The 15,508-nt window shown below is 35.3% G+C and overlaps 6 protein-coding genes and 1 long non-coding RNA gene across 7 annotated transcripts; 6 read left to right on the top strand and 1 right to left on the bottom strand.

The window, feature by feature from the left end:
• Positions 1-346: 346 nt before the first annotated feature.
• Positions 347-1,402, top strand: LOC148958791 (uncharacterized). The gene has a single exon (XM_089111306.1). It carries the CDS (start codon positions 347-349, stop codon positions 1,400-1,402), a length of 1,056 nt encoding a protein of 351 aa, XP_088967432.1.
• Positions 1,403-1,499: 97 nt separating this feature from the next.
• On the top strand, positions 1,500-2,564 carry LOC148958790 (uncharacterized). Its single transcript, XM_089111308.1, has 3 exons — positions 1,500-1,629; positions 1,945-2,083; positions 2,257-2,564. Exons 1-3 carry the CDS (start codon positions 1,519-1,521, stop codon positions 2,562-2,564), a joined length of 558 nt encoding a protein of 185 aa, XP_088967434.1. The 5' UTR covers positions 1,500-1,518.
• On the top strand, positions 2,441-3,722 carry LOC148958789 (uncharacterized). The gene is made up of 2 exons (XM_089111309.1): positions 2,441-2,578; positions 3,272-3,722. Exon 2 carries the CDS (start codon positions 3,279-3,281, stop codon positions 3,720-3,722), a length of 444 nt encoding a protein of 147 aa, XP_088967435.1. The 5' UTR covers positions 2,441-2,578; positions 3,272-3,278.
• Positions 3,723-3,881: 159 nt separating this feature from the next.
• On the top strand, positions 3,882-5,092 carry LOC148958788 (uncharacterized). The gene has a single exon (XM_089111307.1). It carries the CDS (start codon positions 3,882-3,884, stop codon positions 4,692-4,694), a length of 813 nt encoding a protein of 270 aa, XP_088967433.1. The 3' UTR covers positions 4,695-5,092.
• A 3,440-nt stretch (positions 5,093-8,532) lies between these two features.
• LOC148958787 (uncharacterized) lies at positions 8,533-11,826 on the top strand. The gene is made up of 3 exons (XM_089111198.1): positions 8,533-10,720; positions 10,965-11,018; positions 11,500-11,826. The coding sequence occupies exons 1-3, from the start codon at positions 10,642-10,644 to the stop codon at positions 11,802-11,804; spliced, it is 438 nt and encodes a 145-aa protein (XP_088967324.1). The 5' UTR covers positions 8,533-10,641; the 3' UTR covers positions 11,805-11,826.
• A 136-nt stretch (positions 11,827-11,962) lies between these two features.
• On the bottom strand, positions 11,963-14,002 carry LOC148958786 (uncharacterized). The gene is made up of 2 exons (XR_016144228.1): positions 12,884-14,002; positions 11,963-12,768 (listed from the first exon to the last, which is right to left on the bottom strand). It is a non-coding gene; the product is annotated as an uncharacterized LOC148958786 (long non-coding RNA).
• Positions 14,003-14,856: 854 nt separating this feature from the next.
• On the top strand, positions 14,857-15,465 carry LOC148958785 (uncharacterized). Its single transcript, XM_089111197.1, has one exon. It carries the CDS (start codon positions 14,857-14,859, stop codon positions 15,463-15,465), a length of 609 nt encoding a protein of 202 aa, XP_088967323.1.
• Positions 15,466-15,508: the final 43 nt, after the last annotated feature.

Raw genomic sequence — 15,508 nt, 5'->3', positions numbered from 1 at the left:
AAAAACAACGAGAAGATTCTCCTTCAAATAAGAGATCAAGATTGTGTGGCAATTCAGGTGCGATATCACAAAAATTGCTATGCAAACTACAAAAATTTTCTAGCTCGCCCGGAAAAATTGCAAAATATTACACAATTGTTGTATGAAAAAAGTTACAAAAAGTTTTCTTCTAAGATTATTGAGAAAAGATTATTGCAGAGAATAAAATGATGCACATGACTACTATTTTTGAGAGATTCTTAAATATAGTAAAAGAAGAAGAAGTTATTGATGCTTCTAGTTTTAGATCATTTCGTTTGAAAGACTTCAGAAAAAGTATCCTCAGCTCGTATTCTTCACTCCAAGAATGAGCAACAAAAGCGAGAAGGTTTATGTGGAGAATTTATCTTACGAAGATATACTGGATGAACACATGAAATTAAAGGAAACAATTTTAGAAGAAAGCATAGCAATGGATGATGAATATGTTTTGCCAGGAAGCAGCCAGATGCATGTAAATGAACTTCAGGTATTGTATAATGGCGCCATGATTATTAGAAATAAGCTTTCGGATCATCCAGGATTGAAACTCCCATGGCCACCACTTGCATCTGATATTAGTCATGAAAATTCAAGAAATGTTGTTTCAATTGAGCTGCTAAATTTTCTGGTTTGGATATGTGACTTATCAGAAGATGCACAGCTGGATCAGCATATATTGGAGGAAAGTGAGCAATTTGTTAAAGTAATGTCAATTGCCCAGGATATTGTTTTCCTTGCTTCAAATGGAAGAAAACATACACCAAAGAGTATTTCTTTGGATATTGCTCTAAGGCAGCTCACAGGATCATCATCTGCACTGAGGTTGCTGAATAATTTAGGTCACTGTGTATCACATACATTTGCTTTGAGACATGAGACTGCTTTAGCCCAACTTAACATTTCACCAGATTGCATAATACCATCAGGATTTTCTGCAAACACCAGTACTACTTTAGCATGGGACAATGATGACTTTAGAGAAGACACAAGGACTGGCAGTGGTACAACTCATGTGGCAGGTGGTATTATATTGCAAAGAGAATCAGTACATACAGAGAGAACAGTGCCAGAGAGAAAAAGTCTACCACGCAGAGTAAGTTCATTGGATGAACCATCCAGCAAGATAGATCCTTATGTTTTAGGGAGACACATCACTGTTGACCTACGTCATCATCTATCCAGTTTTTATATTGATGAAGAATTTCATAAAGATCATCAGAAAGGGAAACGATTGCTGGACCTTTCATTTGTTTTATGCAGATCATTTGATGATGCAAACATACCAAATTGGACAGGATTCAATACCAAGTTACAGGAAAACTCACTGCCAAAGTCCACAATGATTGGCTATCTTCCAATTATAGACGCCTCACCTACTTAAATATCAACAGTTAATGCCATCCTAACAAGAAGCACCAAGATTGCAGATAAATTAGGACTTTCCTATTTATGCCTTGTGTTTGATGAAGCAATCTATGCTAAAATAAAACAAATTAGATGGAAAGATGCAGCTTATTACTCAAGGTTCATCATAAGAATGGGAGATTTTCATATGGCCATGTCATACTGTGGAGCCATTTCAAAAATTGCAAGGTCGCAGGGCTGAAGGTAAGAAAAAACATTTTGTAAGAATTTTGTATTTCTAACAATAGAGAAATTTAAATAAAGACATTAGAAACCCAAGTCTTGCTTCAGCGGAATGTTAGATTCATGACATTATAAGTAGGAAGGTATAGTACCTTGGTAATAAGTGTAGTAAGTAATATGCAATATGAAGTAAGTATTACGTAGAAAGTTTTTAAATGCAGTGTCAAGTTTAACCTCCAAGCTCCTTAAAGCATTTAGGGGTAACATTTTGATGGTGTTATTTGTTCATTATGCATTCATACATTTGCTCTAAACATGGTTCTTCTTTCCTCACAGGACATTCTTCTGGAATCTGATCTTGTAGCACTGGGTTCTTTGTCAGGTGTATTGACCGGGAAACATTACAATCGCAGCATAAGATGTCATAAAGTCATGTATGAAGCCCTAATACAAGAGGAGACCCAAGATTTCATTGGTAAGTACAATTTTTTGCAAAAGTATATATTAACACAACGCTTTATCATGAAAATATGTATCTGAAGAGGGGTAGACTGATAGTCATGTGGTGGTGTAACTGAAAGCTCCCCTTTCCCCTATAATCAAGATATTCTTATCTCTTTAGAAAGGTTATTTTCTGTCACATTGCAGCAAGCATGGTGGAGTGTTATCCTGACAACCAATTTTCCAACTATGTGCATTCACCTCAGCTAGAGTCTTTGTCAAAAAGAATAGAGGAATTTTCAAAGCAGGAATCATCGAAGCATGGAACATTCTCTTTGTGGCAAACATACATTGAAATGGTGGAGATTCTGTTGCTGTTTATTCGAGCTACCAGAGAAAACAATTGGGAACTTCACCTCTCGGCGGTCAGGTCAATGCTTCCATGGTTTTTCGTTACCGATAGAGTAAATTATGCCAGATGGATCAGCTTACTGGCTGGAAAGGTCTTGCATTGAACAAACACATCCAGGTAAGTTTCAGAGTCATTCATTAATTTAAGAAAGTAGGCAACATAAAGCAAACTAGGGAAGACAAAGGGTATACTTTCCCTGTGTTTTTGTTCAAGAAGTTCTCTGTATCACAGAGTCTTATCAAAATCAACAGTATCTACTAGAATTAAAGTATCAAATATATCTACTGACACAATCTTTTGGAGAAGATGGTGGAATCATAAGTAGGCATCAGTTTGATCTTTGGCACTCTAATGCTTTAAATTTTCCTTGAAGTTGTCTATTGAAATATGAAATTCCTTTTGAAATTCCGAAATCAAGTGGCATTTACCGTTGAGAGACAGCAAAATAAAGGTCAAAAGCCTGCCAGATTTCCTGATGTTTTGTTGAAGTTATCAGTTCATACAAGGAGAAAGCCTGTGTATGATCAGTATCTGAATGGTCACCAACTTTGTATTCTTGAAGTACTCTTAAAGTAAAAGTTAACTTGCTGGAATTACTTGCTTTTGTACTTGATGCATTTTTAAATTTACATTTTGAATAAACTCTATTTAAATTGTAATCTGTTTTTTGTTGTTTTGAGAAGAACAAGTGGTTAGTTTACCTTGCTGAAATAGTTGAAATTTTTCCTGGTCTCTCCTGAAATGGATGGGCTTTAAGGTCTCAGCCAAAACTTTCCTGTGTATGTGTTGATATAAACTTATTTTGAATAGGCCTAAAATGACATGGACTAAAGATCATGATGTGCTGCTTTGCCGTGAAATTCTGGCAGAGGAGCCTTATCAATATAAGCATGGGTCAAGGGAAAGGGGGAAATGGTGGGACAAAATTGCAGATGCATTAAATGGAGTAGAAAGGCCAAAGTTCAGTGTTGATCAGAGAGCGGTTAGGGACAGATTCGTAAAATTAGAAAGGGGGTTTAGAAGGAAAATGATCGAAGAAATGAGGGCTAGTGGGGTAGCACCAGAACCCAGTGAGCTAGATGAAGCAATGGAGGATATTTTGGAAAGAAAAGACAGTGCAGAGCAGCAGCAAGCAAAATGTGATGATGGTAAGAGACAGGCAACAGGGGCAGAGAAGGAAATGGCACAGGCTGTGAGGAAAAGGGCTATGGAGAGTCTCTCAGAAACTAAGGCAAGAGAAATTTCTCACAAGGTTAGTTGAATATGGCGGATGAGTGGAACACGTGTTTTTTCGCTCAGCATCAAAGTCGTATTTCTTTATTTAGTTTATGAATTTATCGTTCAATTTTATAATACAAGTTCAGTTTAAGTTGTTTGCTATCAATGGAAGAGTTTATGGTGGTCTTGGTTATCCAGAAAGATGAGTAACAGCGATAATGAAGTGGTCAGTTTGGCAGTTGTCAAGAGCCTAATGGCTGTTCAAGAAAATGCGTTCCGCAGTATGATTGAAGTAATGTTCAATGGACTGAGAGAGGACATAAAAGAGGTAAAAAAAGATGTGATTGAGTTACAGAAGAGTCTCGAATTTAGTCAAAGAGACGTAACGAAAATTGAGCAGAAGCTATCACTTGTTACCGAAACCGTCGATAAAAATTGCACAAGCTTTAAGAAGCAAACGATGGAGTTCATGCGTGTTGAGAACAAGGTTGAATATATTGAGAACCAGTCAAGGAGAAATAACATAAAACTGATCGGCCTTAACGAATCTGACGAGGAAGTATCCTGGGATCACACGGAGAAAATGGTACTTGAATGTGTCAAAAACAAGCTCGACTTGCAAGCGGAAGTGGAGATTGAAAGAGCACATCGAATTGGCGTAAAACGACCACCAGGAGCAACACGTGAAGACGGTTCGTCGTATGGGCCTAGGCCAGTTGTTGCAAAACTAAGGTCATGGAAGCAAAAAGAGGCAATCCTAAAAGCAGCAAGAGACAAGAAACCTGATGGTATCTATTTTCATTCTGACCTTGCTGAGAAAACCCTGGAGAGACGAAGAAGCAAAATTCCTGATCTCATTCAAGCTCAGCGTGAAGGAAAAAATGCATATTTCATAAGAGACAAGCTGGTCATAACAGAGAAGCCTTTTCACGTTGACACAAGGCCACAAAGAAGACAAAGGCAATTAAACCATGAGCATAAAAATAATGATGATACAGAGGTCAGCGTTGGCTGATTTTGGATGCAGTAACTCAAATAACTGATTGATACTCAATTTTGTGTTAATCTACTACTCAAAGTAGAATTTTCCCCCCCCTCCAGTTCAGTCAAGTATCCCTGTGGCATTTGCCACAAAAACGTGAACAAAAAAGGTATTTTCTGCAATAATTGCAATTTTTGGCATCATATAAAATGCAATGGTATATCTGCCTCGGAATATGAGGCACTTTCTAATGAACCTGATGATATTCCATGGTTTTGTATCAACTGCTCAATAACATATCATGAATCCATTTTTCCTTTTGGCGCAATGATAATGAAACATTATCAAATCTTTTTGGTTTTGATAAACTGTCTGTTGTTGATTCTTTACCGTCATTTGAAATTACCTCCCAACTTACCAACTTGCCTAACCTTGCGCGACTAGACCTGGTCAGTGACAGTGATGAGTATGAGACAGTTTGGGCTGAAATTGAAAATTCAAAAGACAAAAATATTTTGATTTGTTGTGCGTATCGACACCCAAGTTCTGAAATTGAACATTTCAATGAATATATTCAAAGGACTTTATCTAACCCCTCTGTTGCAAATAAGCATGTTTTCATCCTAGGTGATTTCAATATTAACCTACTAAACTATGACGCTCATACTCCTACCTGTGGTTTTCTTAGTCTCCTTCTTTCTCAACATTTCATTCCATATATAATCCATCCTACTCGAGTATCTGACCATTCTTCTACCATTATTGATAATATTTTCTCAAATGTTTGCAACTTAGACACCAAAAGTGGTAACATCTTAACACAAGCTGCTGATCACTTTCCACAGTTTTTGATTAATAAAAAGGCAGTTTCCACCTATAAAAATCTCTCATATTATCAACATGACTATTCAAAATTTGACCAGGAAAGATTTCTTGCAGACTTTCAGAGCCTTGACTTTGATTACTTGAATGACAATCAAAGTGATGTAAATGCTAAATTTAATAGATCCTTGCTAATCTTGACAAACTTGTCGAAAAGCATGCTCCATTGAAGAAACTCGCTAAAAAAGACATAAAACTACGGAACAAGCCATGGATCAACAGTAGGATTCATAAAATGATGCGCCTAAGGGATAAAACTCTTAAAAACCTGAGGAAAAAACCGGATGCTGCAGCAAAACTTTTGTACAAACAGTTTAGAAACAGAGTTGCCATTGAACTCAAAGAAAGCAAGGCAAAGTATTTTCATAACTATTTCAGTATAAATAGTAACAATATGAAACTGTTGTGGACTGGGATAAAATCCATAATTAGTGTTAAAAATTCTCAAGTTAATGTCATCAACAAACTCAAAGATGGAAATGGAAACTTGACAACAGATTCTTCAACATTGGCTACTATTTTTAATGACTTCTTTGTTAATGTAGCAGATGGCGTTACAAAAAGAATACCCAGGTCACCAAAATCTCCATTAGACTACCTTGAAAGTAGAAATCCACATTCATTTTTTAGAAGTCCCTCAGTTCCACTTGAAGTATCAGATATAATAGATATGCTAAAAACAGGTAAATCAATAGGTCCCAATAGTATACCCATTAAGTCATCATGCGGCATTACGGCATTACGGCATTACGGCAGTCACATTACGGTATGATTTATTTTCAATAAATGTTGATTGCTTTTTGCCATGCATTCGAAACTCTTTGTTGGCATTTTGAAACAAGTAAAGATCGTTTGTTATGGATGGGTTCTTTGCTCTAACTATTTTGTACATGCACATGTAGATTTATAGCACATAACTATTTTATAGGGTGGTAAAGGATATCACATATTTACCCAAATACTGAACAAAATGGCTACTGTCATCTTTTTTAATCAAAGTCAGTGCAATTGTGCCTGCACCACTTCTTTGAAACCACTCCTTCAGCTAAATTTATCATATACAGTTAACAAAGTGCTTGACAATATTTCTTTGATGTCACTGGTCTATTGATGTTTTTGATGGATGGGAAATAGAAACTCTTAGGACTAGTTGCAACAAGGTAGAATTGAAGCCCCTAAAAAAGTAAGGTTGCATTTTTTTAATCATGCAATATCAATACAGCTGACAGCGCCTTTATGAATTGATGACTTTATGAATAATGCTTCCTGTCTTATGATACATGACTAAATGGTTCTTTATGATATCTTAGTGTTACAACCAAGATTCAAACCAATGTTATGTTTAATTTGCTGTTTCATACGGCACTTACTTTGTTATTTATCTGCTCTCTTTGCCTTTGATCAAACACATTACGGTATGATTTATTTTCAATAAATGTTGATTGCTTCTTGCCACGCATTCGAAACTCTTTGTTGGCATTTTGAAACAAGTAAAGATCGTTTGTTATGGATGGGGTCTTTGCTCTAACTATTTTGTACATGCACATGTAGTTTTTTAGCACATGATTATTTTATGGGGTAGTAAAGGATATCACATATTTACCCAAATACTGAACAAAATGGCTACTGTCCTCTTCTTTAACCAAAGTCAGTGGAATTGTGCCTGCACCACTTCTTTGAAACCGCTCCTTCAGCTGAAAATAGCAACAAGATCATATTGATAAAAAAGTATTGCTCTCTATGATTTTTTTTAACATATACAGTTAACAAAGTGCTTGACAATATTTCTTTGATGTCACTGGTGTATTGATGTTTTTGATGGATGGGAAATAGAAACTCCTAGGACGAGTTGCAGCAAGGTTGAATTTAAGCCTCTAAAAAAGTAAGGTTGAATTTTCTTAATCATGCAATATCAATACAGCTGACAGCGCCTTTATGAATTGATGACTTTATGAATAATGCTTCCTGTCTTATGATACATGACTAAATGGCTCTTTATGATATCTTAGTGTTACAACCAAAATGAGCTTGCTCAATAGATTCAAACCAATGTTATGTTTAATTTGCTGTTTCATATGGCACTTACTTTGTTATTGATCTGCTCTCTTTGCCTTTGATCAAACACATTACGGTATGATTTATTTTCAATAAATGTTGATTGCTTCTTGCCACGCATTCGAAACTCTTTGTTGGCATTTTGAAACAAGTAAAGATCGTTTGTTATGGATGGGGTCTTTGCTCTAACTATTTTGTACATGCACATGTAGATTTATAGCACATGATTATTTTATGGGGTAGTAAAGGATATCACATATTTACCCAAATACTGAACAAAATGGCTACTGTCCTCTTCTTTAACCAAAGTCAGTGGAATTGTGCCTGCACCACTTCTTTGAAACCGCTCCTTCAGCTGAAAATAGCAACAAGATCATATTGATAAAAAAGTATTGCTCTCTATGATTTTTTTTAACATATACAGTTAACAAAGTGCTTGACAATATTTCTTTGATGTCACTGGTGTATTGATGTTTTTGATGGATGGGAAATAGAAACTCCTAGGACGAGTTGCAGCAAGGTAGAATTTAAGCCCCTAAAAAAGTAAGGTTGCATTTTCTTAATCATGCAATATCAATACAGCTGACAGCGCCTTTATGAATTGATGACTTTATGAATAATGCTTCCTGTCTTATGATACATGACTAAATGGTTCTTTATGATATCTTAGTGTTACAACCAAGATTCAAACCAATGTTATGTTTAATTTGCTGTTTCATACGGCACTTACTTTGTTATTTATCTGCTCTCTTTGCCTTTGATCAAACACATTACGGTATGATTTATTTTCAATAAATGTTGATTGCTTCTTGCCACGCATTCGAAACTCTTTGTTGGCATTTTGAAACAAGTAAAGATCGTTTGTTATGGATGGGGTCTTTGCTCTAACTATTTTGTACATGCACATGTAGTTTTTTAGCACATGATTATTTTATGGGGTAGTAAAGGATATCACATATTTACCCAAATACTGAACAAAATGGCTACTGTCCTCTTCTTTAACCAAAGTCAGTGGAATTGTGCCTGCACCACTTCTTTGAAACCGCTCCTTCAGCTGAAAATAGCAACAAGATCATATTGATAAAAAAGTATTGCTCTCTATGATTTTTTTTAACATATACAGTTAACAAAGTGCTTGACAATATTTCTTTGATGTCACTGGTGTATTGATGTTTTTGATGGATGGGAAATAGAAACTCCTAGGACGAGTTGCAGCAAGGTAGAATTTAAGCCTCTAAAAAAGTAAGGTTGCATTTTCTTAATCATGCAATATCAATACAGCTGACAGCGCCTTTATGAATTGATGACTTTATGAATAATGCTTCCTGTCTTATGATACATGACTAAATGGCTCTTTATGATATCTTAGTGTTACAACCAAAATGAGTTTGCTCAATAGATTCAAACCAATGTTATGTTTAATTTGCTGTTTCATACGGCACTTACTTTGTTATTTATCTGCTCTCTTTGCCTTTGATCAAACACATTACGGTATGATTTATTTTCAATAAATGTTGATTGCTTCTTGCCACGCATTCGAAACTCTTTGTTGGCATTTTGAAACAAGTAAAGATCGTTTGTTATGGATGGGGTCTTTGCTCTAACTATTTTGTACATGCACATGTAGTTTTTTAGCACATGATTATTTTATGGGGTAGTAAAGGATATCACATATTTACCCAAATACTGAACAAAATGGCTACTGTCCTCTTCTTTAACCAAAGTCAGTGGAATTGTGCCTGCACCACTTCTTTGAAACCGCTCCTTCAGCTAAAAATAGCAACAAGATCATATTGATAAAAAAGTATTGCTCTCTATGATTTTTGTTAACATATACAGTTAACAAAGTGCTTGACAATATTTCTTTGATGTCACTGGTGTATTGATGTTTTTGATGGATGGGAAATAGAAACTCCTAGGACGAGTTGCAGCAAGGTTGAATTTAAGCCTCTAAAAAAGTAAGGTTGAATTTTCTTAATCATGCAATATCAATACAGCTGACAGCGCCTTTATGAATTGATGACTTTATGAATAATGCTTCCTGTCTTATGATACATGACTAAATGGCTCTTTATGATATCTTAGTGTTACAACCAAAATGAGCTTGCTCAATAGATTCAAACCAATGTTATGTTTAATTTGCTGTTTCATATGGCACTTACTTTGTTATTGATCTGCTCTCTTTGCCTTTGATCAAACACATTACGGTATGATTTATTTTCAATAAATGTTGATTGCTTCTTGCCACGCATTCGAAACTCTTTGTTGGCATTTTGAAACAAGTAAAGATCGTTTGTTATGGATGGGGTCTTTGCTCTAACTATTTTGTACATGCACATGTAGATTTATAGCACATGATTATTTTATGGGGTAGTAAAGGATATCACATATTTACCCAAATACTGAACAAAATGGCTACTGTCCTCTTCTTTAACCAAAGTCAGTGGAATTGTGCCTGCACCACTTCTTTGAAACCGCTCCTTCAGCTAAAAATAGCAACAAGATGATATTGATAAAAAAGTATTGCTCTCTCTGATTTTCTTAACATATACAGTTAACAAAGTGCTTGACAATATTTCTTTGATGTCACTGGTGTATTCATGTTTTTGAGGGATGGGAAATAGAAACTCTTAGGACTAGTTGCAGCAAGGTAGAATTTAAGCCCCTAAAAAAGTAAGGTTGAATTTTCTTAATCATGCAATATCAATACAGCTGACAGCGCCTTTATGAATTGATGACTTTATGAATAATGCTTCCTGTCTTATGAAACATGACTAAATGGCTCTTTATGATATCTTAGTGTTACAACCAAAATGAGTTTGCTCAATAGATTCAAATCAATGTTATGTTTAATTTGCTGTTTCATATGGCACTTACTTTGTTATTTATCGGCTCTTTTTGCCTTTGATCAAACACATTACGGTATGATTTATTTTCAATAAATGTTGATTGCTTCTTGCCACGCATTCGAAACTCTTTGCTGGCATTTTGAAACATTTTAATTCAAAGCATTTATAGATGTTCTATTAAGCATGTGAAATAAATGTTTCTTTTATTTTTAGCTACACCAAAACGAAAACTTCAGGACAGCTTTGGCCCAGAAGAAACTGGAGATTCATACAGTAAAAAGTAACTTTTCTTGTGACATTTCAAAAGTTTCAATATCCTTGTGAAGAGAATTTTAAACTTATACTGTTGAGGAACCCGAAAAGTTTATCAAAAATGGCAAAAAGTAAATTAGGAAAGTGATCTTTTGTTATATCTTGGTAAGTATTTTCCTAGAGTTTTGGCATAAAATATTTAATTGTGATAGGGTTTCATTTACTATGTTAAAAAATTGAAACAATTTCTTTATATGTATTGCAGGTAAGAGAAACAAATTGGAAAAAGATTATACAGAGGAAGTGTTCACTAGTAATGGTAATACCTTGTTCTTAGATACAAATAGATAGAAATGCTTTTGTTATTAGGCAATTAAAAACGCATCTCATATATCTTCCTGTTGGACAAGATTTAGAGCAAGAAGAAAAATCAAGTTTGTTCAAACCTATTTGAAAAATTGGGATTTCATTTAGCACTATCTAGAATATATTACATACAATCAACCCAACTTGGTAAATGAGCAAATTTTTTATTATCAGAAAAAATTAACTTCTAATTTAACTACAAGTTGGCATTTGTTGCTATTTGCCCCTGAGTTTTACTCTATCCAAACTGAGTTTTTACTCTATGTATATTTTGTCAACTTGTTTAAAGATTTGTTACAATTTTCTTTTTTTTATTCAAAACTTCTTCTTAATTACTAACTTGATTTATAATTTTCAAGCCATTAACTGTTTCAATTTTTTCAACTAAAACAAATACAGTAACCATTTGTCCAATAAAACTTTCCATGCTTCAGGTAATGAAATCAACGCAAGGGCTGGTTCAGAAGACAACACTGGGTATGCATGTCAGACCCCAAATCAATTGAGCGCTCATACTATCGGTAAAACAAATTTAAGGAGGATGCTAACAAAAATGAGAAACAGGTGCAACTATCTTCAAAATGAATTGAAGCTTGTTCAAAAAAATGCCAAGCAAAGTCAGGTCGAAAAAATGGAAAAGGCCTTTGAGCTTCTAGAAGGCTATATAAGTGCTGATCTTCTAGAATTTCTGAAAACTCGAGCACATCTTTGGAAAAAAAGCAAAAGGCAAGCGTTATGATAATAAGTTTAAGGCTTGGGCACTATATTTATATCATATAAGTGGTAAAGCATACAGATTCTTAGCTAAGCTATTTGATTTGCCTTCCAAACGCACACTTAGCAGAATGGTCTCAACATTTGCATCTGAGGCTGGTTTTTCTGAAAGATCACTTTCAGATTGAAGCAGAGAGTGGATACTTTGCCAGCTCGCAGCAAAATTTGTGCTCTTTTGATGGATGAAGTCTCTCTCAAAAGCAATATTTTTTATGACCCATCAAAGGATTTCATCATTGGTCTTGAAGACTATGGAAAAGGATTGTCATCGGGTCTTGTAGCAACATCTGCATTGGTTTTCATGGTAAGAGGTGTCCTCTCAAATTGGAAATATGTCATATTATCTGGTCCATGAGACCAGCAAAAGTGACCAGTTGAAAGAGATTTTATGGCAGGCTTTCCACCATCTTGAGTCACTTGGCTTGAATATTGGTGCTCTTGTGAGTGACCAGGGCTCTAATTTCCAAACGTTTATAGCAGGGGAGAAAGTAACACCAGAACGACCATATATAGAGTGGATGGAAAACAGTACCTCATCATAAATGATCCACCACATTTACTTAAATCTGTAAGGAATAACTTGATGAAGTACCAATTTTCATTTGACGGCAAGACAGCTCAGTGGGCTGATATCAAGCTTTTTTTTAGAATTGAGCAGCAGCTACCAACTAGAATGGCTCCTAAGCTTACAGAAAAGCACCTAAACCCTAACGGGTTTATGAAAATGAAAGTTAGGCTAGCTGATCAAGTTTTCAGCCACTCTGTCACTGCAGGAATGTCAGCATACATTTTTTGCCAGAAACTCCCAGCACAGGCTGCAGGCACAGCAGATTTCATCAAAATGATGGATGACATTTTTGACTGTGTCAACTCTCATAGCTTCAGCACACCAAAGAAATATAGAAATCCTTTGTCCAATACATCTGCATCTAGAACGAAAATAAGATCAGATATTGAGCTCTTCAAAAATTTAAGAGTGCTGGAAAATATAACTGTGATGGACAAGACACATTTACTGAAATGCCTCAAAAGTTGGGAGCTCACCTTAAATTCTATACTACAGCTATGGGAGAAGCTCTACAATGATGGCCAAGCTTCCTATCTTCTAACGAGACAGCTAAACCAAGATCCTTTGAATAATTTATTCGGCTCAATTCAAAAGGGAACTCTGACAACCCCACTCCTGTACAATTTAAGAGAGCATACAGAGAGCTCTTCCATTGTAATCTCCTCAAGATTGCATCAGGTAACTGTGAAGCTGACGATGACAAGCCTTTACAATTTCTCCCAAGTCTGTCTGAAGTACATGTGCCACAATCGTCACTAGCTGAAGCTCCTTTGAAGCTTATACTAGCAGAGGAATTCTCACACCAACTTGTCAAGAACAGGCTTTTGAAGGATAATGCCATTACATATGTTGCTGGTTTCTTGCTTAGAAAATCCTTCACTAAGCATGACTGCCAGACATGTAGATCTTTCTTGACAAATGATTCTTTTGACGATGACAGGAAGGTCTTTATGTTCTTCAAAGCATATGAGTCGGACAGCAATGCTTTTGGAGGGTTGGTAGTTCCCTCTAAAGTAATGATAGACTATGTTATCAAGCTTGAATACACTTTTGTAGGGAAATTCCAAGACCTCAATTTATTACAAGGAATTGGAAAGCACCTTCTTGAGGTTTTGGAAAAAGAAATAATAGATATTCCTTTGCAGGAGTTTTCCAAGAAATTACATGCTAAAATTATTTATAAGAATGAGAATTTGTTACTCCCTCAAATACACCAAAAGAAAACTTGTATCATCAAAACGAAAGAACGGAAAATTCATCAAAGTGGCTATGTGGCCAAAAGCCCTGTATCTTTACTTGAAAAAAATTAATACCAATCTTTAAGCGCTACCCACTGCCCCTGAGCTCATTTTATAATTTTAGTAAATCATCTAAGAATATCATGTGCAGCATTCCAAACGAAGGAACCAGAAATGACTGCAATTGCAGTTGACAACTCCATCCAATGATGCATGTCATTTTTTTGTCATATACTCAAAACTGACTGTCAAATTATTTGACCTTGAGCTACTTTTTTGCATCCTCCGCAGGTCCTAAAATTCTCAATTTGAACTTCTCACAATAACATTTGTTTATAATTACAATTTATCTATTGTGATTCTCCTTATTAAAAGCCAATGTAAAGCTTTCAATTGACTCATTTCCACATCCAATATTTCTAGAGAAGGCACATTGTAACATAAACTTGAGAAGTTCTTTTATCATAACGATTCTGATGATTCACTGTGACAATTCGCACAGAAACCACTGTACAAATTATAATCGATTAACATTTAGTTTAGAAGAGATATTAAGTTTATTTTTGTTCTAACGACATATTTAATAATTGTTTAAGAGGAATTTAGCATTTGGAAACTGAAAATTCCGTAAGAATTCGTAAAATTTGATAATTTTCTTGCGTATCGGTCAAAAACTGCGTATCAAAGTATCAAAAATAATATTTCACAAAATCACCACAGATCTTCAATCGAGATTTATTGGAAAGGCAAATCGATATTCTGGAGGAATTTGCACGTTTCAATTCAAAATCTACAGTTTTCCAGTAAAAATATGCCCTCTGACAATATTGTGAAATTGAGCTTTTTAAGAAAATTGAGGGTCAGTGTATGAAAAATAAGTTTTCCCCATCAACAAAAATCAGCCAGATTTTTACGTTTTTCTACCATTCCAGCAACATTTAAGAGGAATTTTGCATCTAGAAGCATATTGCAATCAAGAAAGATGATTTTCGCATTCAGTTTCCATTCCAGTTATTCAGTTTATCGCCGCTGTAAGACGTTTTGTATTTATTTATATTCATAATTTACTTGTTTTAGATTGAATAAGATTTTCATTATACGATTGGGTGTCTTGTTCTAAAGTCTGTCCTGTGAGGAAACATACATTCGATTTATGTTAAATTGTCGAAGAACGGGAGAACTGTAAACCGAGCGAATAATGATAGGAAACCATGGCGGAAACTGAACAGTTAAAACGGGGTAAAATCGATCGAAGAACTGCGAAAGGAGCTTTTACTCAAGCCTTGAAAGCCTTAGATCACGTAATCGGTAATGAAAGAGCGGTAAACGAGGTACAAGAACTTTTGGATAAATGTAAAAGAGCGTTTGAACTTTTAGTGCAAAAACACGAGGAGTTTACAAATCTAATCGAGGATGACGATGAATATGAAGTAGAGGAAAGATGGTTAGCAGAATGCCAGGACTCATTTATGAAAATTGAAACGAAGGCAAAGCAATGTATTGATAAATTGAAGGAAATTTCAAGCGAAGACGAAGACGAAGTATCGGAAACAGCGCCAGTATTTTCAAGAAATTCTCGCGAGAACCCCCCGAGTGGAAACCCACAACAGTTTGATGGAATTCCAAATATGCAGTCAATGACTCAAGGAGAAACAAATGAGGGCAGTGTTGACAAAGACGAAGCGGATCGTTTCCAGGTATCAAAGGGATTAGCGATGGACACCCAATTAAGGAAGACAATGAAAACCCAATTAAGGAACAGCAATTTTGTGGTTTTAAAGTTGAGAAACCTAAAATGCCATCATTTTCAGGTAATGTAAGAGAATATGCAATTTTTCGTTCTGACTTTAAACATGCAATCGA

This window comes from Rhopilema esculentum, chromosome 11, assembly GCF_057945365.1.
Source record: "Rhopilema esculentum isolate cy_ngs chromosome 11, ASM5794536v1, whole genome shotgun sequence".
NCBI lineage: Eukaryota > Metazoa > Cnidaria > Scyphozoa > Rhizostomeae > Rhizostomatidae > Rhopilema > Rhopilema esculentum.
The sequence above is the reverse complement of the archived record's forward strand: the minus strand, read 5'-3'. Positions and strand labels throughout refer to the sequence as shown.